The sequence below is a fragment of the Scyliorhinus torazame genome, chromosome 8 (genome assembly GCF_047496885.1).
Source record: "Scyliorhinus torazame isolate Kashiwa2021f chromosome 8, sScyTor2.1, whole genome shotgun sequence".
NCBI classification, from domain to species: Eukaryota; Metazoa; Chordata; class Chondrichthyes; order Carcharhiniformes; family Scyliorhinidae; genus Scyliorhinus; species Scyliorhinus torazame.
The window spans coordinates 31,303,247-31,328,599 of NC_092714.1; the positions used below are offsets into that span (position 1 = coordinate 31,303,247).

Below are 25,353 nucleotides of genomic sequence, written 5' to 3' on the forward strand. Positions count from 1 at the left end.
GAAAGGAGTGCAGAGAAACCAATTTCAAATCAAAAGAAACGTACGCAATTTTTAACCAAAGTTGACAAGTCAGTCAAGTAATTTCAGAATATATTTAAATTCCAAGAATTTGAATAGCAACTGAATAGCTTATGAACTTTGTGCAGTTATTTTACCATTGCTAGATGCTACCTTGTATTATTTATACGCAATAAATGTTTAAAAGCACTCTGGCCTCTCAGGGGCTGGTTTAGCACAGGGCTAAAGAGCTGGCTTTTAAAGCAGACCAAGGCAGGCCCGCAGCACGGTTCAATTCCCGTACCAGCCTCCCCAAACAGGCGCCGGAATGTGGCGACTAGGGGCTTTTCACAGTAACTTTATTTGAAGCCTAATTGTGACAATAAGCGATTTTCATTTTTCAAAATTTTCATTTTTAATTTCAGGAAAAGAATCAAAACACTGCAGGGACAGTAAACCTAAAGAGTTTCAAAGCGATAGAACAAGTCAGAATGTCAGGCTTTCCTGGTACCTAAACATATTACCCCTTTGGTAACAGGTTCAGCACTCGGCTACCAGAGGTGATACATTAATACAATGTTTTCCTGACATAATTTTCCTCCTTAAAACAAACTTGGCTTGAGACATTTACTATATTAACCATGATATGGAATGATAAGGCTTCAACTAGTTTTCAAGAAAACAGTCCGAATTAACCTACTGGGTATTCAGCAAGGTCCACAGGCTGCCTGAAAGGTTCAGAATCTTCACACTGAAACAGAATTTCCAACAGTTCTTTACACTGAGTTTTCCATATGCTGATATCATAGCTCAGGTTCCGTCCCAATTGGTGCCTTACATGGTTCTTCATACAGGAACAAAATAGAAAAATAGAACAAAATCGATGAGTTTGCATTGTAAAAACATGTATTACAAGTCACTAACAGCAAAACTAAATAATCAATCCAGCAATATCTTGTGCCAAGACTCCATTTTTAAACACAGATGTTCAGACGAATAGCAACTTGAAGGATTAAAATATATTACAAATGAATACAGAACTGACATTATTCATAAAGAAAATTGTTAAGAAGCTATGATGCAGATGGATCATACAACAGTCTCTGTATTCCAGAGCCATTACCGATGCATTCAATTGACACTATTTGGAAATAGCAAAATGTTTCAAAGTTTAGGAAGAAAAAAAAATTATTTACTGAGGGGAGCTCATTAGGACTCAGGAGTCAAGGAATTTAGTTATTGAACTACAAATTAGTCTCCAGTCGAACATTAGGCCAAAAGACCATTAGACATAGGAGCAGAATTGGGCCATTTGGCCCATCGAGTCTGCTCCACCATTCAATCATGGCTGATATGCTTCTCATCCCCATTCTCATGCCTTCTCCCCATAATCCCTGATCCCCTTATTAATCAAAAACTTATCCATCTATGTCTTAAAGTATCATGTCTATTTAACTGGCAAAGTCAGTTCAATACCACAACTCTTGAGAACCTAAGATCTTCCTTAAATTAATAAGAGTCAAGAGAACTGCAAAAAAATTAAGACCTATAAAATGTACATTTTCTTTTGCAAGTTAATACTTCCATTTTCCCTGTTTCGTTCATAGTTATCTAATGACGTTTAGCAACATGGATTGTGCGCAATGTCAATCATTAATGGTTGCAAGTTTTTTCCCTTTTCTGGTTTGTGTCCAAAAATAAATTAGAATATTGTTAGCACAGAGCACCAGCTACTGGCACAATGAAAAGCAGCAAGTTCTGCGCACTGTGGGGTCAGGACAGCAACATGTTGAAGTGGGAATGTCATGGTGGCAGCCCTATGCACCAAACTTAGGGCTAGGCCAATAACCATACAATATTTTTGCCAGTGGTACATTTATGCTACTCACTCTTCTAGCAGTAGATGTTCCTGCAACAACAGCCTCATCATCTTCCTAAAATCAAATAACATATAGGTTGAAGTACAATAATTTATTCATAAAAGAATTTTACAATATTCAGTTCTATGTTTACAGAATAGAATCAGTTAAGCTAACAGTATCACCATTTACTGGTAAGCCTTAAAATTTTTTTAAATTATTTTTTTAATAAAAAGAGTATCCAATTAATTTTTCCAATGAAGGGGCAATTTAACGTGGCCAATCCACCTACCCTGCACATCATTGGGTGTGGGGGGAAACCCACGCAAACACGGGGAGAATGTGCAAACTCCACACGGACAGTGATCCAGAGCCAGAATCGAACCTGGGACTTCGGTGCATGAGGCAGCAGTGCTAACCACTGCGACACCGTGCTGCCCTCCAGGTAAGCCTTTTGATTAGCTTCAGTACCTCATCATCTTCTTGAGAGTCCAGTGAACAGTTCTCCATTGTACTCAAAATCTCGAAAAAATCAATACAGTCTTTGTTCCTGGAATTAAATACAATGTGTTTGTAAATACGAAAATGTAACACCGTTGAAAAGTAACACGTTAAACTTCAAATCATCAGTAATCTTTCATTTTGGTTAATAATGTACTACGCGGAAAAGCAAAAGTGTACAGAATTTGTTGCGCAACTTGGCTCGGAGTTGAATATTGTAGAACGTTATCCACCATATGCTGTGTTTATAATATTTACAATTATTCCATGTCCACAACCCTCAAATATTTCTGTGCTCCTCCAGTTCGAAACGTCGATTTTTATGGTTTCATCATTGGTGGCAGCACTTCAGCTTTCGAGGCCCCAAGCTTCGGAATTCCCTTCGGACATCTCTCTACTTCTCTATCTGCTTCGCAGACACTCTGTAAAACCTAGATCTTTGCTTTTGGTCGACTATCCCAATACCCCCTTTATGTGGTTTTGTGTCAAATTTTGTTCGACAACACTCATGCAAAGCAAACTGGGTCAATTTACTACATAAAGACACAATATAAATACAAATTTGTTTTTAATGCTAAACCAAGGCCCCATTTGTCCATTCTGATAACTTGGGTAAATGTCAAAACCCCAAGCCAGTGTGAAAAAAGTAGTGTTCGGCTAACTAGAACAGAGGGTGCCGGATAAATTCAGGTCTGCTAGCATCTTTTTGGATAAAAGTCTGCATCTATTAGTGTTCTCCTAATATTTTGCCACAACCAAAAATGATATTTTATGTGGAACATTGCTGTCCACATAATAATCACTGCAATGTAATATATCACATGCTTTGAGTCATTTCAATAGATGAATTACCAAATAAAGTACTTTAACTAATTTCATTATTCCAGCCAATTCCCAGCATTTTGAATGTTTCATCTCAGCAGCACCATTTACATAAAAATGCTAAAATTATGAAAAGCCACCTAAACTGAGACTGGGATGAAAACAGCTGAGATCTGGATAGTCAGAGAATCATGCAGTGTCGGGAAGTGATACGGAAGGAAAGTATAAAAAATACTAAAGGTGAATATTAAAATATTCAACAGTGTGTCGTTTAAATTGTGATTTGTTTATCAAGATGAAGGATAAGAATACTTTCTTGTTCAAAAAAAATGTACTTTTGGCATAATCTGTCAGCCCTAAATAAGTCCTGGGTTTTATTGCTCTGTTCCTGTAATGTGCATTAGCTCCAGCCTTCAAATGTCCCTCTTTGATCATTTTCTCGCAGCAGCCTTTTTCAAAGCAAGTGAGACTGCCAATTGAGAGCAAATCTGTACTGTAAAACCACAGTCATTGATAACTGCATTGAGACACCCCATATCATTTGCAGCAGGTCCACATTGCTGGAGGAGACTTTTCTCCATTCAATCCAGGTTTCATTCGAACATAAATTCCAGTCATGAAAGGGCCAATCTTTGCATAACCCAAATGCTAAAGTTTAAAATTAATAAATTTAACACTATTATTGCACTATTTACATATGAATTCTTGTACTGGATGAGCTGACAAACAATGTATGAGCCTTAGTGAAAATTTTAGTTGGACGTCTTCAATAAAGCAATATCGTAGGCAGGAAAAGTGACAATTGGTGACAGTGAAAATTTCAAGCCTCTGAAATGGTTGAAATAGAATTTAGAACATAGAACATTACAGCGCAGTACAGGCCCTTCAGCCCTCGATGTCGCGCCGACCTGTGAAACCACTCTAAAGCCCATTTACACTATTCCCTTATCGTCCATATGTCTATCCAATGACCATTTGAATACCCTTAGTGTTGGCGAGTCCACTACTGTTGCAGGTAGGGCATTCCACACCCTCACTACTCTCTGAATAAAGAACCTACCTCTGACATCTGTTTTATATCTATCTCCCCTCAATTTAAAGCTACGTCCCCTCGTACTAGACATCACCATCCGAGGAAAAAGGCTCTCACTGTCCACCCTATCCAATCCTCTGTTCATCTTGTATGCCTCAATTAAGTCACCTCTTAACCTTCTTCTCTCTAACGAAAACAGCCTCAAGTCCCTCAGCCTTTCCTCATAAGATCTTCCCTCCATACCAGGCAACATTCTGGTAAATCCCCTCTGCACCCTTTCCAATGCTTCCACATCCTTCCTATAATGCGGTGACCAGAATTGCACGCAATACTCTAAATGCGGCCGCACCAGAGCTTTGTACAGCTGCAACATGACCTCATGGCTCCGAAACTCAATCCCTCTACCAATAAAAGCTAACACACCGTACGCCTTCTTAACAACCCTCACAACCGGATGGCAACTTTCAGGGATCTATGTACATGGACACCGAGATCTCTCTGCTCATCCACACTGCCAAGAATCTTACCATTAGCCCAGTACTCTGTCTTCCTGCTAATAAATAAGGGATCTGCTGCTTTTTCTGAAACATTTTTATGAAAGTCAAGTGGAGAGAAGGTTTGGGTAGATTCGAATTGCCAATAGAAACTCACTAGTTTGTGTTAATTTCCACTCACCTTTGGCAGAAGGAGGTCATGGGAATTTTAATTGTCAAACCTCATTAATATTTTACTACGGAGACTTCCGGGTGCGGCGATGACCAGCTAAGTCGCACATTTCGGCAGCTCCCAGTGGAATGGACTTTTGGGCTCTTAATAAGAGCCCCAACGGCAATTTTAACGGCTAGAAGCACTGTGCGGTAAACCAGAAGGGAACCTCCCCTGGAAACGGATGGAAAAAGGAGAGGGAAGTGGCCAGATTGCAGTGGATCCTTTGGAGCAGCGGCAAGGAAGGCAAGCAAGAACCAAGATGGCGACGGAAGGTGGCAGTTTAACATGGGGCCCTGAACAACAAGAGTTTTTGAAATGTTGCGTGGAAGAACTTAAAAAGGAAATGAAGAAGGAGCTGTTGGCCCTGATATTACAGGCGATCGATGGGCTAAAGGATGAGCAAAAGACCCAGGAGCGGGAGCTTCGGGTCGTGAAGGCAAAGGCTGCCGAGAACGAGGACGATATACAGGGCCTGGTGGTGAAGACGGAGATGCACGAGGCACACCATAAACGATGTGTGGAAAGACTGGAAGTGCTGGAGAATAACGCGAGGAGGAATAATTTAAGGATTCTTGGTCTTCCTGAAGGTGCAGAAGGCGCAGACGTCGGGGCATATGTGAGCACGATGCTGCACTCGTTAATGGGAGCGGAGGCCCCGGCGGGTCCGCTGGAGGTGGAGGGAGCATACAGAGTGATGGCGCGAGGACAGAGAGCAGGAGAAATTCCTAGAGCCATAGTGGTGAGATTCCTCCGTTTTAAGGACAAAGAGATGGTCCTTAGATGGGCAAAGAAAACTCGGAGCAGTAGATGGGAGAACGCGGTGATCCGCGTATATCAAGACTGGAGTGCGGAGGTGGCGAGAAGGAGGGCGAGCTTTAATCGGGCCAAGGCGGTGCTTCACAAAAAGATAAAATTTGGAATGCTGCAACCGGCAAGACTGTGGGTCACATATCAAGGGAGGCACCACTACTTTGAGACGGCGGATGAGGCGTGGACTTTTATTGTGGAAGAAAAACTGGAATAAGCGGGTTATTAAAAAAGAACGTTTGAAACAAAGTGGTGGGGCGAGTATGGGGGGCGAAGAGGGGGGAAAAAGGGGGGGGAAAAAGATGAGTTTTATGTTATTAATCCTGCGATGCGGTAACTTTTCTCTCTTCCACAGGTGGTGGTGGAGGGAGGAAGGGAGGTGGAGGAGATGGGGCGTTGGCCATGGGGGGCGATGTCAAAAGGGAAGCGCAGGCTTTGTTCCCGCGCTATGATAATCATGGCGGGAATAGGGAAGCAGGAAGGAGGGGGCGTCGCACGGTGCAAGCCGAGGTCACGGGGGGAAGCCGAGGTCGGCCAGAGTTTGCTGACTTCTGGGAGCAACATGGGGGGTGTAACTACGCTAGTGGGGGATCTAGCGGGGGATGGGGGGGGGGGTGGGAGGGGGGAGTTACTGGGTTGCTGCTGCTGGGGAGAGGTGGGAGCCGGAATGGGGTGGGGTGGGCGGGGGGGCACCGCCTGGGGGGGACACAGCTGCGTGGGAACCAGGTGAGGAGCTGGAAAAAGGGGATGGCTAATCGACAAGGGGGGGGGGGTAAAAAGCCCCCCAACCCGGTTGATCACGTGGAATGTGAGAGGGCTGAACGGGCCGATAAAGAGGGCACGAGTACTCGCACACCTTAAGAAACTTAAGGCAGACGTGGTTATGTTACAAGAGACGCACTCGAAACTTATAGACCAGGTTAGACTACGCAAAGGATGGGTGGGGCAGGTGTTTCATTCGGGGCTAGATGCGAAAAACAGGGGGGTGGCTATACTAGTGGGGAAGCGGGTTATGTTTTAGGCAAAGACCATTGTGGCGGATAGCGGGGGCAGATACGTGATGGTGAGTGGCAAATTACAGGGGGAGGCGGCGGTCTTGGTAAACGTATATGCCCCGAACTGGGATGATGCCAATTTTATGAGGCGCATGCTAGAACGCATCCCGGACCGAGAGGTGGGAAAGTTGGTAATGGGGGGAGATTTTAATACGGTGCTGGAGCCAGGGCTGGACAGGTCGAGATCCAGGACTGGAAGGAGGCCGGCTGCAGCCAAGGTGCTTAAAGATTTTATGGAGCAGATGGGAGGAGTAGACCAGTGGAGATTTAGCAGACCTAGGAGTAAGGAGTTTTCGTTTTTCTCCTCTGTCCACAAAGTTTATTCGCGAATAGACTTTTTTGTTTTGGGAAGGGCGTTGATCCCGAAGGTGAGGGGGACGGAGTATACGGCTGTAGCCATTTCGGATCACGCTCCACATTGGGTAGACTTGGAGATAGGGGAGGAAACAGAAGGGCGTCCACCCTGGAGAATGGACATGGGACTAATGGCAGATGAAGGGGTGTGTCTAAGGGTGAGGGGGTGCATTGAAAAATACTTGGAACTCAATGATAACGGGGAGGTCCAGGTGGGAGTGGTCTGGGAGGCGCTGAAGGCAGTGGTTAGAGCGGAGCTGATATCAATAAGGGCACATAAAGGAAAGCAGGAGAGTAGGGAACGGGAGCGGTTGCTGCAAGAACCTCTGAGGGTGGACAGGCAATATGCGGAGGGACCGGAGGGGGGGACTGTACAGGGAAAGGCAAAGGTTACACATAGAATTTGACTTGCTGACAACGGGTACTGCAGAAGCACAGTGGAGGAAGGCACAGTGTGTACAGTATGAGTATGGGGAGAAGGCGAGCAGGTTGCTGGCCCATCAATTGAGGAAAAGGGGAGCAGCGAGGGAAATAGGGGGAGTGAGGGATGAGGAAGGAGAGATAGAGCGGGGAGCGGAGAGAGTGAATGGAGTGTTCAAGGCATTCTATAAAAGATTATACGAAGCTCAGCCCCCGGATGGGAAGGAGAGAATGATGTGCTTCCTGGACCGGCTGGAATTTCCTAAGGTGGAGGAGCAGGAGAGGGTGGGACTGGGAGCACAGATCGAGATAGAGGAAGTAGTGAAAGGAATTAGGAGTATGCAGGCGGGGAAGGCTCCGGGACCGGATGGATTTCCAGTCGAATTTTATAGGAAATATGTGGACTTGCTTGCCCCGATACTGATGAGAACCTTTAATGAGGCGAAGGAAAGGGGACAGCTGCCCCCGACTATGTCGGAGGCAACGATATCGCTTCTCCTAAAGAAGGAAAAAGACCCGCTGCAATGCGGGTCCTATAGACCTATTTCCCTCCTAAATGTAGACGCTAAGTTTCTGGCCAAGGTAATGGCAATGAGGATAGAGGATTGTGTCCCGGGGGTAGTCCATGAGGACCAAACTGGGTTTGTGAAGGGGAGACAGCTGAATACGAATATACGGAGGCTGCTAGGGATAATGATGATGCCCCCACCAGAGGGGGAAGCGGAGATAGTGGTGGCGATGAATGCCGAGAAAGCAAGGTGTTGAGGAGATTTGGCTTTGGAGATGAGTATATTAGATGGGTACAGCTGCTGTATCGGGCCCCGATGACGAGCGTGGTCACGAATGGACGGGGGTCTGCGTATTTTCGGCTCCATAGAGGGACGAGGCAGGGATGTCCTCTGTCCCCATTATTGTTTGCACTGGCGATTGAGCCCCTGGCAATAGCATTGAGGGGTTCCAGGAAGTGGAGGGGAGTACTCAGGGGAGGAGAGGAACACCGGGTATCTCTTTACGCGGACGATTTATTGGTGTATGTGGCGGACCCGGCGGAGGGGATGCCAGAGACAATGCGGATACTTGGGGAGTTTGGAGAATTTTCAGGATATAAGCTGAACAAGGGGAAAAGTGAGCTGTTTGTGGTGCATCCAGGGGAGCAGAGCAGAGAAAGAGAGGACTTACCGCTGAGGAAGGTAACAAGAGACTTTCACTACTTGGGGATCCAGATAGCCAAGAATTGGGGTACATTGCATCGGTTAAACTTAACGCGGTTGGTGGAACAGATGGAGGAGGACTTCAAGAGATGGGGCATGGTATCCCTGTCACTGACAGGGAGGGTACAAGCGGTTAAAATGGTGGTCCTCCCGAGATTCCTCTTTGTGTTTCAGTGCCTCCCGGTGGTGATCACGAAGGCTTTTTTCAAAAGGATTGAGAAGAGTATCATGAGTTTTGTGTGGGCCGGGAAGACCCCGAGAGTGAGGAAGGGATTTTTGCAGCGTAGTAGGGATGGGGGGGGGGGGGGGGGGGCTGGCGCTACCGAGCTTGAGTGAGTACTACTGGGCCGCCAACATCTCAATGGTATGTAAGTGGATGGGAGAAGAGGAGGGAGCGGCGTGGAAGAGATTGGAGAAGGCGTCCTGTAGGGGGACTTGCCTACAAGCCATGGTGACGGCGCTGTTGCCGTTCTCACCGAAGAAATACACCACAAGCCCAGTGGTGGTGGCTACTCTGAAAATTTGGGGGCAATGGAGACGGCATAGGGGAAAGACGGGAGCCTCGGTGTGGTCCCCGATAAGAAATAATCATAGGTTTGCTCTGGGGAGAATGGATGGGGGATTTGGAACATGGCAAAGAGCAGGAATAACACAATTGAGAGATCTGTTTGTAGATGGGACGTTTGCAAGTCTGGGAGCGCTGACCGAAAAATATGGGTTGCCCCAAGGGAATGCATTCCGGTATATGCAACTGAGGGCTTTTACGAGGCAACAGGTGAGGGAATTCCCGCAGCTCCCGACGCAGGAGGTGCAGGACAGAGTGATCTCAAAGACATGGGTGGGGGACGGTAAGGTGTCAGACATATATAGGGAGATGAGAGACGAGGGGGAGATTATGGTAGACGAGCTGAAAGGGAAATGGGAAGACGAGCTGGGGGAGGAGATTGAGGAGAGGCTGTGGGCTGATGCCCTAAGTAGGGTAAACTCATCGTCCTCGTGTGCCAGGCTAAGCCTGATACAATTTAAGGTGTTACACAGGGCGCATATGACTGGAACACGGCTTAGCAAATTTTTTGGAGTAGAGGATAGGTGTGCGAGATGCTCGAAAAGCCCAGCGAATCACACCCACATGTTCTGGTCATGTCCGGCACTACGGGGGTTTTGGGTGGGGGTGACAAACGTGCTTTCGAAGGTAGTGGGGGTCCAGGTCGAACCAAGCTGGGGGTTGGCTATATTTGGGGTTCCAGAAGAGCCGGGAGTGCAGGAGGCGAGAGAGGCTGATGTTTTGGCCTTTGCGTCCCTAGTAGCCCGGCGCAGGATACTGTTGATGTGGAAGGAAGCCAAGCCCCCGGGTGTGGAGACCTGGATAAATGACATGGCAGGGTTTATAAAGCTGGAACGGATTAAGTTCGTCCTAAGGGGATCGGCTCAAGGGTTCACCAGGCGGTGGCAACCGTTCGTCGAATACCTCACAGAAAGATAGAGGGAATGGAAAAGAAGAAGACAGCAGCAGCAGCCCAGGGGGGGGGGGGGGGGGGGGAAGAGAACCAGAGGGATTCTCAGGGATGTTAATATACAAGTATAATATGTATAGGTTGTTATAGATAATTGTATATTGGACTGTTAAAACATATTTTTGGAGAATATATATCTGGGACAAGGCAGTTGCCATTTAGTTTTGTTTTTGTTTATATATTATTTATTTCTTGTTTATAAAACTGGCCATTGTTATTTATATTGTTATATTACTGTGTAAAGGATACTGTGATGGTTGGCCAAAAATTTTCAATAAAATATATATTTTAAAAAAAATTTAATATTTTACTACTACCTTCCCACCCAGAACACAGCTGTAGTGGTCAGTAACAGCCTCCCCGAACAGGCACCGGAATTTGGCGACTAGGGGCTTTTCACAGGAACTTCATTTGAAGCCTACTTGTGACAATAAGCGATTTATTTCATTTCATTTCAGTACCCCTGGCCCACTTGCCTTTCATCCACCACATCATAGAAGAGTTGTGGCACAGAAGGCCATGTGGCCCACCATGTGTGCACTAGGTCTCCAAAAGTGCCATTCCCCTGCCTTTTCCCCATATTTATTCAAATAATAATCTAATGTCCTCTTGAACACCTCGATTAAACCTGCCTTTACCACACTTCCAGGCAGTGCAGTCCAAACCCAAACCATTCGTTGTGTTAAAAAGTTCCATCAGGCATCACATTTGCTTCTTTTGCAAATCACTTTAAATCTATGTTCTCTCGTTCTTGATCCTTTCAAGAGCTGTCCAGCACGCTGATGATTTTGAAAATCTCTAACAGATCTCCTCTTAGCCTTCTTCTCTCCAAAGAGAACAATCCCATCCTCTCCAATCTATTCTCATAACTGGAGTTTCTCATGCCTGGAACCATTCTTGTAAACCTCTTCTACACCCTCTCCAATGCATTCACATCCTTCCTAGCCGAGGTCTTGAACAAATTCAGCATAACCTCCTTTCACTTGAATTCTTTTGCCCCTATTGATAAAGCCCTGGATACTGCATGCTTTATGAATTGCTGTCTTCACCTGTCCTGCTATGGTCAGTGATCTATGCACATATACACCCAGGTCCCTCTGCTCCTGCAACCCTTTAAGAATTTTGATCCTTATTTTATATAGTCTCTTCTACCAAAATGCATTACCTCACACTTCTCCATGTTGAGCCTCATCGGCCACCTCCCTGCCCACTCCACCAAATTGTCTAATTTCTTTTGAATTTCTACACTGTTCTCTTCAGTTTCCAACACTAGGTTTTGCGTCATCTGCAAACTTAATTGTTCCCTGCACCTAGATCATTAACGTATCAGAAAAAGCAAGGGTCCCATTACCGACGAACAAACATTCCTCCAGCCCAAAAATTGACAGATGCCGCCAAACCTGCTCAGGTTTTCTAGCATTTTCTGTTATTTTATATTGATGAATCCAATTGAGGGAATTCAAGTTGAAGACAAAGTCTTGGTTGAAGAGTTGTTAAAAATGTTCCCCCCCCCCACCCCCATGATCACCGACTACCTCCTTCACCTTGATGTTTGGCACACAGTGACTTTGGCCCTCAAGTGTTTGGGACACAGATTGTTTCGGCAGCACTGGAAGTCACACGTCATTAGTTGCGTAGGTTGTTGGATTTCCCGGACTCCTTCCATTTGTTCTTTATATCATGGGTTTTGTGCTGTACCGTTTTCTTCAGACATGCGTCGGACTCACTTTTCTCTCGAGGTATTATAAAGTTTGCAGCTACTAGTTTTTGTAATTGTTTTATTTTTGCTTTGCTCTTGCTTTTAAGCTTGTAATAAATATTTAAAGCTTGTATCGAACAGTACTTTGTTGACATTGATTTAAACCTAGATGCTGTGCATCGATCATTGATTAATTATATAATCAGTAACATTGTGGGGAGGCGGTGGTGTACTGGTATTTTCACTGGACTCGTTAACCAGATCCAGAATAATGCTCTGGATCCTGGGACCTGGGTTCAAATCCCGCCACTGCAGATGATGAAGTTTGAATTCAATAAAAATTTGGAATTAACAGTCGAATAATGACCATGAAACCATTGTTGATTGTTGCAAAAACCCATCTGGTTCACTAATGTCCTTTAGGGAAGTAAATCTGCGGTCCGAAGTTGGCTTAAAACTGCAATGAAGTGAAAAGCCCCCAGTCGCCACATTCTAGCGCCTGTTCGGGGACATGGGGAGAATGCAGAATGTCCAAATTACCCAATAGTACGTCTTTCGGGGCTTGTGGGAGGAAACTGGAGTACCCGGAGGAAACCCACGCAGACACGTGGAGAACATGCAGACTCCACACAAACAGTGACCCAAGCCTGGAATCGAACCTGTCCTTATCTGGTCTGGTCTACATTTGACTCCAGATGAGATGAGCATTGATAAGGACTGAGACTTGTTCTGAGAATGTCTGAACACCAGGTTTCAAAGGCTGGAATCAAGCTAGAAATCTGGCTTAAAGTGATGCTGCTTCCAGGACGCAGAGCTGCAGCTATAGCGGAATAGTCAACCACTGAAGATGGTGGAGGAAGGGACACTGGAGTGACTGACTGATGAGCCCATCCTTCTAAGGTTGCTCAGAAGACTTGGTAATGTATGTACCAATTTAGCTTCCTGTCGTGGAACAGACTAAGTTAGGGTTATGCATTTTGGGGAGCTGTCATGGAACAGACCAATTTGGGGTTATTGTTTGTGCTTAAAAAAAAATAAATTGGTCTTTCTTCTTTTAATATATAGTATTTATTAGTGTCACAAGGAGGCTTACATTAACACTGCAATGAAGTTACTGTGAAAATCCCCTAGTTGCCACACTCTGGCACCTGTTCGGGTACACCAAGGAAGAATTCAGAATGTCCAATTCACCAAACAAGCACATCTTTCGGGAGGAAACCGGAGTATCCAGAGGAAACCAACGCAGACAGGGGGAGAATGTGCAGACTCCGCACAGATAGTGACCCAAGCCGGGAATCTTCCATGTAAAGTGTTTTCTCCTTTCAGTAAAGTGATCTTTCTTTTTAATACTTTCTTTTTTATATTATTATAATTGTCATTTCATTCTTATTATCATTATTCAATAAGATTGTTGTTTTAACAGATTACTTGGCATTGACACTCATTCCGGTTAGGTTCAGGGTAACTCTGAATTTTAATGAGCCTCCGAAGGGACTCTCACACCCCCTTAAAACTGGATCTCTCTGAAGATGCTCGTTATGGTGGACTTTAAGGTTGACCAAGCACCATGAACACGCTGGTGGCCAGAGGTTGGCAGATGCTGACTTGAGAAGATCTGCCTTTGTAGAATCCTAGAGGTCTCCAGTGTTAATTTTCTTGTGGAATTGCTTCTGTTACTTCTATTATTTGGGGGCCAGGTTGATTGGATATGGCAGTGATTGGTCCAACAGTCCGTGCCTGTCAGGGTGCGGGTAAAGTGGACATCTCCTTGCGTGTATAATGATGTAGTCAAGCAGGTGCCAATGATTGTCATAAAAGCCCACTGGTTTGCTAATATTGTTGAGGGAAAGGAACCTCACACTCGTACCATGTCTGACTTACCTGTGTCTCGGTGTAGGGAGGGAATTCCAGAGCTTGGGGCCTGTGCAACTGAAGACATAGCATCCAATGGTGGAGCAATCATAATAGCTAAAACACAACAAAGCCACTGGAGCAAATGGAAGCCCAGCCAAAATTCTGAAATACAACAGAGATACACTCCTCGCACGACTGCAGAACCTCAAATTCCTCATCTGGGAGAGGACTGCATGCCAGAGTTCTTGAGAACATTGTGAATATGTTCAAAAGGGGACAAGTACGATTATGAAAATGACAGAAGAGTTTCCCTTTTGCCTGCCATAGAGAAAGATAGTTGCAAGGATTATCCTCAATCGTCTCCTCCCAGGGGCTGATATGCTCTTTGCAGGGTCAGAGTGTAATTTTTGCCCATCAGGAGGCACCATAAATGACCATCAATGTGTAGCAATTTTAAAAATGTAATTCATGGGATGTGAGCATTGCTGGCTGAGATAGCATTTATTGCCCATCCCCAATTGCCTTGAACTGCACGTCTTTCTGGGCCATTTCAGAGTGTGCCCATTGCTGTGGATCTGGAGTTACATGTAGGTCAGACCACGTCAGGAAGATAGATTTCCTTCCCTAGAGGAAAAAAAACTAAGAAAAATGCAAAGAACAGCACCAAAACACTGTAAATTACCTTTTCCAATCTCACAAAAGCTATTGACTGTCAACCACGAAGGTTTATGGAGTATCCCCCTCATATCTGGCTGCCCTCAGAAATTTGTCACTATCCTCTGCCTACTCTATGAAGACTTGCAAGCCACAATCCTCACCAAAACCACCACAGACCCTATTTCAGTGAATCTGAGGTCAAACAACAACGTGCAACAGAACCATCCCTCTTCTCCAGCTTCCTTACTGCAACCCTGCACTGCATCTCACTTCCAGTAACCTGCCCACAGGTGTGAAGATGATTTACAGAACAAAGGGGGAACTGTTCAATCTAAGCCACCTTCAATCCAAAACCAAAATCACTTCAACATCAGTCGGAGCAGTTTGCGCGAGTGTGCACGCATATACCCTGCAGGTCGTGCATTGGATTGATCCGCCATCTCAGAAAACGCCATACCAGAGTGGAAGCAAGTCATCCTTTGATCGAGAGAGACTGCCCCAAGGAGAAGATGACAATCTAGCTACTTCCGTTAATTATTTTCTGGGGCTAGTTTGAAAACTACTCCATTATTTAATTCAGTTTCTTGAACTTTATTCTTTTGGGTGGGGGGGGGGGGGGGGGGAAATGAGGTTACTCACTCAATGAACTTAAGAAGCAGATCAGTGACTCTCCTGGCCGATGTAACAATAGGACTATCTGGTTCGTTGAAGGTTCTTGCATTGTGCTCGATGTACCTCACCTCCCACACAAGTGCACTGATCCTCCTGCAAATTATAGCACAAGACATACAAATGACATTTTCAAAATCCTGGTATAAACATGCTACAATGTAGTTTATTTGCACGATACAAATATATATTATAAAAATGTCAGGTTCAGAATACTTCTTTAAAAAATGCACAATACCAACACACAGTTACTCCCATCCATCACTGAAGATGTCACATATGTGGTGAAGTGGAGATTTTCCATCAGCAGCAACCATTAATTAATTTGGATTAAATTATTTTAATCAGACTGTCTCACGGTTTCTTCTCGGTTAATAAACTATGGCCGGAATTCTCCAGTCATCAGGATTCACTTTTCCCGCTGACAGCACACCCCTGCCTGCGGGTTTCGTAGCGGCATGGAGTGGTTTCAATGAGAAATCCCATTGACAAGCGGCGGGAGGATAGAATTCCGCCGCCAGCAAACTGTGAGAGACAGAGAAACATGCAGCTGGGGGACTGGAGAATCATGCCCTGTGTAGCAAACAAATTTTTCTTCCTAATCTCACAACTAAACATGGCAAGTGAAATCATAATTGGAACTACATATTGGGGAATTCATAGCTCAGTATTTGTCAATTATAAATAATGGTCAGGTAACAAATTGATAAAAAGTCAAAAAACACTCCAAAGTTGGTCCAGCAAAAAGCAAACCCCAAATAAACTTTTAAAACAACTTGCCAGCAGAGCTGCTAGGAACAGTTTATAGAATCACAGAAAATACAGTGCAGAAGAGGCCCTTCCGCCTATTGAGTCTATACCAACACATGAAAAATACCTGATCTACCTACCTAATCCCATTTGCCAGCACTTGGCCCACAGCCTTGAATGTTATGACGTGCAACGTGCTAATCCAGGTACTTTTTAAAAGGATGAGGCAACCCGCCTCTACCACCCTCCCGGCATTCCAGACCGTCACCACCCTCTGGGTAAAAAAGTTTTGAATCACTGAAATATGAAATCTGCAACGTCACTTTTTCTCCTCTTTCCCCAGACAATCTGGCAAAGGCTGACAGAATTAATTGTGGGGATACTACATGTCAATCAAGACTAGGATTTCAATTTAAGACAAATTTACATCTTCCAGTTTGTTGTTTAGTTGCTGAGCTAACAAACAGGTTTAGAGACACAATCATTTGCAGTCTTGACAGCAATTTAATTTATCTTTTCAGTCTCCCTCTCCCTCCATGGTCACAACCATCCCCTCTCCACACCTTCATGACCACAACCCCGCCCCCACACCCAAAGAAAATGCAATACATATTGAGTATTACAAAGAATTGCCACTTCTTCTCCACTATTATTCTCTTCTCATTGCGTGAAAGATACAATTCGGCTCAAATGCACAGCCTCATCAGAATAGTCACCTGGAACGTCAGGGGACTTAAAGGCACAGTGAAAAGATCCAGAGTCGTCGTCCACCTGAAATGTCCGAGAGCCGACAGTCGTCTTCCAGGACGCTCAACTGAGGGAGAAGGACCGACTGCAGATAAAAAAGAGCTGGGTGGGACAGACTTACCAATCGTGCTACGGGATGAGAGCTAGGGGGGATGCCATACTGCTCAATAAGATGACAGCATTTACAGTGACGAGGACGGTTACAGACCAAGGGGGACGGTACACCATGGCTAGAGGTGTACTGGAAATGGCACCAGTGGTCCTTGTAAACGTGTATAGCCCCAAGACTAACTGCATATAGGACCCATGGACAGACAGATCCAACCCCAAGTCGGGGAAAAGATCAAACATGACAAAGGAATTGAACGCCTTCATGGAACAGATGGGGGCAGTGGACCCACGGAGGTTCACACATCCAGGAGAGAAGTCGTTCTCATACTTCTCCCAGGTACACAGGGTATAAACCAGGATTGACTTTTTCACAGTTGGGAAAGTGATGCTTCAAGGGATAGTGGGGGCAGACTACTTCGCAATTGTAATCTCTGACCACGCTCCACATTATGTGGATGTGAGGGGTGAAACGGGCCGGCTACAACGCCTCCCATGGAGACTGGACGTGGCCCTCCTTGCCAACGAGGCATTCTGTGGACCAATATCACAGGCTACAGACAGGTATATTACCAACAACCAAAATGGGGAGGCCTCACTCTCCACGTTCTGGGAGGCATTGAAGGCAGTGATAAGGGATTAAATTATTGCGTACAAGGTGTGCAAAGATAGTAAGGAGGAGGCGGCTAAGCAACACCTGGTCAACTCCATACTGGAAGGAGATCAGGGGTACTGCATCGGTCCCGACCATGGAACTACTGCCAGAGGGGAAAAAACTACAGATGGACGTTGACATGCTCTCCACAGGGAAAGTGGTGCACCAGCTCCGCCAGACAAGTGGGACCTTTTAAGGACACGGGGACAAAGCCAGCTGCCTGCTAGCTCACCAAATGAGAAAGCAGGCAGCCACAAGGGAAATAGCTCAGGTGAAGACAGAAGCGGCAGGCTAGTCGCAGCGCCTGAAAAGATCAACGAAGCCTTCGCAACCTTCTAACAACGGCTGTACATATAATAATAACCTTTATTATTGTCACAAGTAGGCTTCCATTAACACTGCAATGAAGTTACTCCGCCACACTCCGGCACCTGTTCGGGTACACCGAGGGAGAATTCAAAATGTCCAATTCACCTAACAAGCACGTCTTTTGTGGAAGGAAACCGGAGCACCCGGAGGAAACCCACGCAGACACGGGGAGAATGTGCAGATTCCACACAGACAGTAACTCAAGCAGGAATCGAACCCAGGAACTTGGAGCTGTGAAGCACCAGTGCTAACCTCTTTGCTACCGTGCCACCCATCCGAGCCACCGGAGGGGGACTCAAAGATTAAGCCGGCCCTCGACGGCCTGGGCATGTCGGTCATGGGGGAAGATAAGAGACGGCGCCTGGAAGCACCATTAGAAATGGGGGAAGTCATGGAACTCCATGCAAGCAGGGAAAGCGGCGGGGCCAGATGAATTCCCGGCGAACTTCTATAAAGAATTTGTGCCAGCACTGGCCCTGCATTTGCAGGAGATGTTCGCAGACTCACAACTGAGAGACACCCTGCCACCAACAGTGGCACAGGCATCAATATCGCTGATATCCAAAAAGGGCAAAGACCCTACTGAGTGCGAATCCTACAGCCCATCTCGCTACTTAACAGATGCAAATATTCTGGCGAAGGTCCTGGCGAAGTGGCTGGAGAGCTGCATGCCAGCAGTAGTTGCGGAGGGCTACATGGGCTATGTCAAGGCAGCCAACATCGAACATCTGCTGAACGTGATAATGATCCCATCCGAGTAACATCAGAAGTGATCATCTCCCTGGACACAGAAAAGTCCTTCAACAGAGTTGAATGGAAGTACCTCATGGAGGGATTGGATCGGTTTGGTTTGGGCCAGGGACTTCATGCTGCACAGAGGCAGGGTTGCCCGCCATCCCTGCTGCTGTTTGACCTGGCAATCAAGCCACAAGCGATCGTCAGCAGAACGGCAAAGGGATGGAGAGGTATCCAAAACTAGGGAGAGAGAGCATGGAGTTTCACTCTATCAGGATTACCCGCTCCTCTACATCTCAAACCCCCGGACCAACATGGAATGGATAATGAAACTCCTAAAGGAGTTCGGAGTCGACTTCCGGGTGCGGCTATGCAGAGCTAGGTCGCATATTCGGGAGCGCCCGCTTGGAACGGACTTTTGGGCTCTTTTACAGGGCCCCCACGGCATTTGTTTGACATTTCCCGGTGTGGGAAGAAGACTGCAGCATTCCCCTGACAGTGTCCCCCAGGAATGTTATGTCTTTTGGCTACCAGACCCGGCAGAAACAGTAAAAGATTTGGCTTGAGCTGCAGGAATAGACAAAAGCCTCTTCCAGCATGCAGGCGGGGGAAGGGCAAGCTTAAAGCTGCAATCTGACTTGACTCTATCAAAGGTGAATTCTAGCAGCAGAGGGAACAACTGTGAAAAGATCTACCAAGGCCATTGAAGAAGCAGGGACGAGGCTTCCGGTGGCGGCCATGGATGAGTAAGTCGCGCATTCAGCAGCTCCCGTCTGGAACCGACTCTTTTTCAGGAGTTTCCATAGACTTTTTGGGGCAGACTGGTGAAGCGAACACTGCCAAAAGGATTCCCTCTCGACTTCCGGTTGCGGCTATGCGGAGCTAAGCCGCACGATTCGGCAGCTCCCGCTACCACGGACTTTCGGGCTCGTTAGAGGAGCCCCAACGGAACTTTTGTTTTTTTGACGCAACCCGTGGGGAAGGGAAGAGAGAGGTCCCCCTCCAACTTCTATGAAACGGACCAGATGTGTAACAGCCAAAGGAGCGGCACTGGAGCAACGGGAGAAGCGAGGGAAAGAAAACAAAATGGCGGCGGCCAGGGACAAAGGGGAGCTGCAGGAGTTCATCAAGCGCTACTTCGAGGTGCAGCGCGAGGAGATGCGCAAGGAGATGTTGGCGCCTATGCTTTCAGCAATTGAAGGATCCGGGATCACCCAGAAGGCCCACGAAGCTAAGATCCAGGAGGTACAGAAAAGAGTCAGTCAGAACGAGGACGAGTCCGTGGGCCTGGCAGTGAGAGTGGAGCAGAACGAGGCGCTACACAAGAGGTGGGCGGGAAGACGCGAAGACCTGGAGAACAGGTCGAGGAGAAAGAATCTGCGAATCCTGGGTCTCCCTGAGGGAGTGGAGGGGGCTGATGCCGGGGCATACGCGAGCACGATGCTCGAGGCGATGATGGGCACGAAGGCCCCTTCGAGGCCGCTGGAGTTGGACAGGGCACATCGGGTGCTGGCGAAGAAGCCCCAGGCAAATGAGCCGCCAAGGGCAATGGTGGTGAGGTTCCACCGGTTCACGGACAGAGAGTGGGTCCTGAGATAGGCCAAGAAGGAGCGGAGCAGTAAGTGGGACAATGCAGAGATCCGAATATACCCGGACTGGAGCACGGAGGTTGCAAAGCGGAGAGCGGGTTTCAACCGGGCCATAGCGGCGTTGTACCGGAAAGAAGTGAAATTCGGAATGCTGCAGCCAGCGCAACTGTGGGTCACATACAAGGGCCAACACTATTACTTTGAAACGCCTGAAGAGGGGTGGACCTTTGTACAAGCCGAAAAGTTGGACTCTAACTGAGGGTTTGTGAGGGTGGGGGGGATGTTTTGTGGTTTGATGTGTGATGGTTGTTGTATATAGGGGATCAATCACGCGCAGGAAATGTTACAGGAGCTGCGCCAGAGGGGGCAGAACGGGCTTTGGAAAGCACGGGGTGTTTTCCCGCGCGCGGGAAGAAAGCCGGGAAGGGGAACGGAGGAATGTATATGGATTGGGAGACTCCCACGCAGGGAGGTCAATGGGACGGCGGGGGAAGCCGAGGTCAGCAGGCGTCAGCTGACTTACGGGAGTGACATGGGGGGAGCAAAAAAGCTAGACAGGGGTCTAGCGGGGGGAAAAAGGGTTGCTGCTGCACTGGCCGAAAGGGAATGGGACACAGAAGAGGTGGTCGGGACGGGGGTCCCCCCTCTGGGGGACTGGAGGGTGAGGGAGGCGTGGACACGGGACTGGCCCAGAAAAAGGAAATGGCTAGTCGGCGGGGCATGGGGTGAGAGCCCCTCCAATCCGGCTGATAACGTGGAATGTGAGGGGCCTGAATGGGCCGGTGAAGAGGGCTCGCGTGTTCGCGCACTTAAAGGGACTGAAGGCGGACGTGGCCATGCTCCAAGAGACACACCTGAAGGTGTCGGATCAGGTCAGGCTAAGAAAGGGATGGGTAGGACAGGTATTCCACTCGGGACTGGACGCGAAGAATAGAGGGGTTGCAATATTGGTGGGAAAGCGGATGTCATTTGAGGCCAAGACTATTGTAGCAGACAATGGAGGGCGATATGTAGTGGTGAGCGGTAGGCTGCAAGGGACGTGGGTGGTGTTGGTAAACGTATACGCCTCGAACTGGGATGATGCAGGATTCATGAAGCGCATGTTGGGGCGCATTCCGGACCTGGAGATAGGAGGCCTGATAATGGGAGGGGACTTCAATACAGTGTTGGATCCAGCACTGGACCGCTCCAAATCAAGGACTGGAAAGAGGCCGGCGGCGGCCAAGGTACTTAGGGGGTTTATGGATCAGATGGGGGGAGTGGACCCATGGCGGTTTGCAAGGCCGCAGGCCAGGGAATTTTCTTTCTTCTCCCATGTACACAAAGCCTACTCCCAGATAGATTTCTTTGTTCTGGGTAGGGCACTCATCCCGAGGGTGGAGGGGACGGAGTATTCGGCTATAGCCGTTTCGGACCATGCCCCTCACTGGGTGGAACTGGAGTTGGGAGAGGAGAGGGACCAACGCTCGTTGTGGTGGCTGGATGTGGGACTGCTGGCGGATGAGGTGGTGTGTGGGAAGGTGAGGGGGTGTATCGAAAGGTACTTGGAGGCCAACGACAACGGGGAGGTGCGGGTGGGGGTGGTATGGAGGCGTTGAAGGCGGTGATCAGGGGAGAGCTAATTTCCATTAGGGCTCATAGGGAGAAGACAGAGGGTATGGAAAGGGAGAGGTTAGTGGGGGAGATTTTGAGAGTGGACAGGAGATACGCAGAGGCCCCGGAGGAAAGATTACTTGGGGAAAGACGACGGCTCCAGACGGAGTTTGACCTGTTGACCACAGGGAAGGCGGAGGCACAGTGGAGGAAAGCTCAGGGGGCGACCGACGAGTATGGGGAAAAGGCTAGTCGGATGCTGGCACACCAGCTCCGTAAGAGGATGGCGAGGGAAATAGGGGGAGTCAAAGATGGAAGGGGAGCCACGGTTTGTTGTGCGACAAAAATAAACGAGGTATTCAAGGCCTTTTATGAAGAGCTGTACAGATCCCAGCCCCCAGCAGAGGAAAGAGGGGATGAGACGATTCCTAGATCAGCTGAGATTCCCAAGGGTGGAGGAGCAAGAGGTGGCTGGTTTGGGGGCACCAATTGGGTTGGAGGAGCTGAGCAAGGGTTTGGGGAGCATGCAGGCGGGGAAGGCCCTGGGACCGGACGGCTTCCCGGTGGAGTTCTACAGGAAGTACACAGACCTGTTGGCCCCGCTACTGGTGAGGACCTTTAATGAGGCAAGAGAGGAGGGGACCCTGCCCCCGACAATGTCGGAAGCGACAATTTCTTTGATCCTAAAGCGGGACAAGGACCCACTGCCATGTGGATCGTGCAGGCCGATCTCGCTCCTCAATGTGGATGCAAAGTTGCTGGCAAAATTGCTGGCCACGAGGATCGAGGACAATGTCCCGGGGGTAATCCACGAGGACCAGACGGGATTTGTAAAGGGCAGGCAACTAAACACCAATGTGCGGCGGCTCTTAAACGTGATAATGATGCCATCGGAGGAGGGAGAGGCGGAAATAGTGGCAGCTATGGACGCGAAGAAGGCCTTTGACCGAGTAGAGTGGGAGTACCTCTGGGAGGTGCTGCGTAGGTTTGGGTTCGGGGTAGGGTTTATCAATTGGGTTAAGCTCCTTTACAGCGCCCCGATGGCGAGTGTAGTGACGAACCGGCGGAGGTCGGAGTACTTTCGACTGTACCGAGGGACGAGGCCGGGGAGCCCCCGTCCCCCCTGTTGTTCGCATTGGCGATCGAACCATTGGCCATGTCATTGAGGGAGTCTAATAAATGGAGGGGGGTGGTCCGAGGGGGAGAAGAGCATCGGGTGTCGCTATATGCGGATGACCTGTGGCGGATCCAATGGAGGGGATGGTGGAGGTCATGCAGACTCTAAGGGAGTTTGGGGAGTTTTCGGGCAATAAGCTCAATGTAGGGAAGAGTGAGCTCTTTGTATTACAGGCGGGGGACCAAGAAAGAGAGATAGGGGATCTACCGCTGAGGAGGGCGTAGGGGAGCTTTCGGTATCTGGGGATCCAGATAGCCAGGAGTTGGGGGACCCTACATAAACTGAATCTGACGAGGTTGGTGGAGCAAATGGAGGAGGATTTCAAAAGATGGGACATGTTACTGCTCTCGCTGGCGGGTAGAGTGCAGTCGGTCAAAATGGTGGTCCTTCCGAGGTTTCTGTTTGTGTTTCAGTGCCTTCCCATCGTGATCAACAAGTCCTTTTTTAAGAGAGTAGGCAGGAGTATTATGGGGTTTGTGTGGGCGAATAAGACCCCGAGAGTAAGGAGAGGGTTCCTGGAATGCAGTAGGGACTGAGAAGGGTTGGCGCTGCCAAACCTGGGGAGCTACTACTGGGCAGCAAATGTGGCGATGATCCGCAAGTGGGTTATGGAGGGAGAGGGGGCGGCATGGAAGAAGATGGAGATGACGTCCTGTAAAGGAACGAGCCTGTGGGCGTTGGTGACGGCATCGCTGCCGCTCTCGCCGACAAAGTATATCACGAGCCCGGTGGTGGCGGCAACGCTAAGGATCTGGGGCCAGTGGAGACGGCACCGGGGTGCAATGGGAGCATCGGTGTGGTCCCCGATCAGGGGTAACCACCGGTTTGTCCCGGGGAAGATGGACGGGGGGGTTCCAGAGCTGGCAACGGGCGAATATTGGAAGAATGGGGGACCTGTTCATCGACGGGACGTTTGCGAGCCTAGGGGCACTGGAGGAGAAGTTCGAGTTACCCCCGGGAAATGCCTTTAGATATGTGCAGGTGAGGGCTTTTGTGAGGCGACAGGTGAGGGAATTCCCGTTGCTCCCGGCACAAGAGGTTCAAGATAGGGTAATCTCGGGTGTATAGGTCGGGGAGGGCAAGGTGTCGGAAATACACCAGGAGTTGAAAGAAGAGGGGGAAGCGCTGGTAGAAGAGTTGAAGGGTAAATGGAAGGAGGAGCTGGGGGAGGAGATCAAGGAAGGTCTGTGGGCTGATGCCCTAGGTAGGGTTAATTCCTCCTCCTCGTGTGCCAGGCTCAGCCTGATACAATTTAAGGTGGTCCACAGAGCGCACTTGACGGGGGCGAGGTTGAGTAGATTCTTTGGGGTGGAGGACAGATGTGGAAGGTGCTCAGGGAGCCCGGCGAACCATGTCCATATGTTTTGGTCATGCCCGGCACTGGAGGGGTTCTGGAGAGGAGTGGCGGGAGCAATATCTCAGGTGGTGAAAGTCCGGGTCAAGCCAAGCTGGGGGCTAGCAATATTTGGAGTAGTGGACGAACCGGGAGTGCAGGAGGCGAAAGAGGCCGGCATTCTGGCCTTTGCGTCCCTAGTAGCCCAGCGAAGGATCTTGCTGATGTGGAAGGAGGCGAAGCCCCCCAGCCTGGATAAATGATATGGCTGGGTTCATAAAGTTGGAGAGGATTAAGAGGGAGAGAGAGAGGGAGAGAGAGAGGGAGAGGGAGAGGGAGAGGGAGAGGGAGAGGGAGAGGGAGAGGGAGAGGGAGAGGGAGAGGGAGAGGGAGAGGGAGAGGGAGAGGGAGAGGGAGAGGGAGAGGGAGAGGGAGAGGGAGAGGGAGAGGGAGAGAGAGAGAGAGAGAGATGGACAGAACCTCAAGTACTGCCGTTTAAGCAAGCCCAGACCAAATTCAACGACCTGGGGATCCAAATAGCCCATGACTGGAGACAGATCCACAAACAGAACATGACGGGTTCGGTGGATGAAGTCATAAAGGACCTACAGAGGTGGGGCCCACTCCCACACTCCCCCGCGGGGAGAATATAGACAATCAAAATGAACGTGATCCCCAGGTTCCTCTTCCCCTCCCGATCAAGATCACAAAGGTCTTTTTCAACACAGTCGACAAACTAATCATGGTATTTGTGTGCGTGTGGGGAGAGAAAAGAGTCTGAGAATCCAAAAGAAGGTCCAATAAAAGAGAAGAAATGTGGGGGACCTGGTCCTTCAGAACCTACAGTTCTACCACTGGATGGCCACCGCAGAGAGAGTCGGGAGTGGGTTAAGGAACCAGGAGCAGAGTGGGTGAAGATGGAAGGGAGTTCCTGCAGAGGGACGTCCCTCCGAGCCCTAGCCACAGCCGCTGCCCCATCCTCCCCCGGCCAAATATGCGGACAAGGAAAAAATGGGAAGAGGAACCAGGCAAAGGAATAGGGGGAGGACTCTGGATTGAAGCACTGCACAGGCGAACTTCACCTCCACTTGCGCAGGGCTGAGCCGAACGCAGCTAAAGGTGGTGTACAGAACGCAC

General features: G+C 48.4%; 1 protein-coding gene across 1 annotated transcript in view; it reads right to left on the bottom strand.

The window, feature by feature from the left end:
- Positions 1-25,353, bottom strand: part of LOC140427719 (bromodomain and WD repeat-containing protein 3-like) — a 236,332-nt gene that overhangs the window by 37,342 nt on the left and 173,637 nt on the right. The window contains exons 32-35 of the mRNA XM_072513258.1: positions 15,131-15,256; positions 2,328-2,406; positions 1,887-1,931; positions 698-841 (exon numbers count right to left, since the gene is read on the bottom strand). Coding sequence (XP_072369359.1) covers positions 698-841; positions 1,887-1,931; positions 2,328-2,406; positions 15,131-15,256 — 394 coding nt within the window. The remainder of the gene's footprint in view (positions 1-697; positions 842-1,886; positions 1,932-2,327; positions 2,407-15,130; positions 15,257-25,353) is intronic.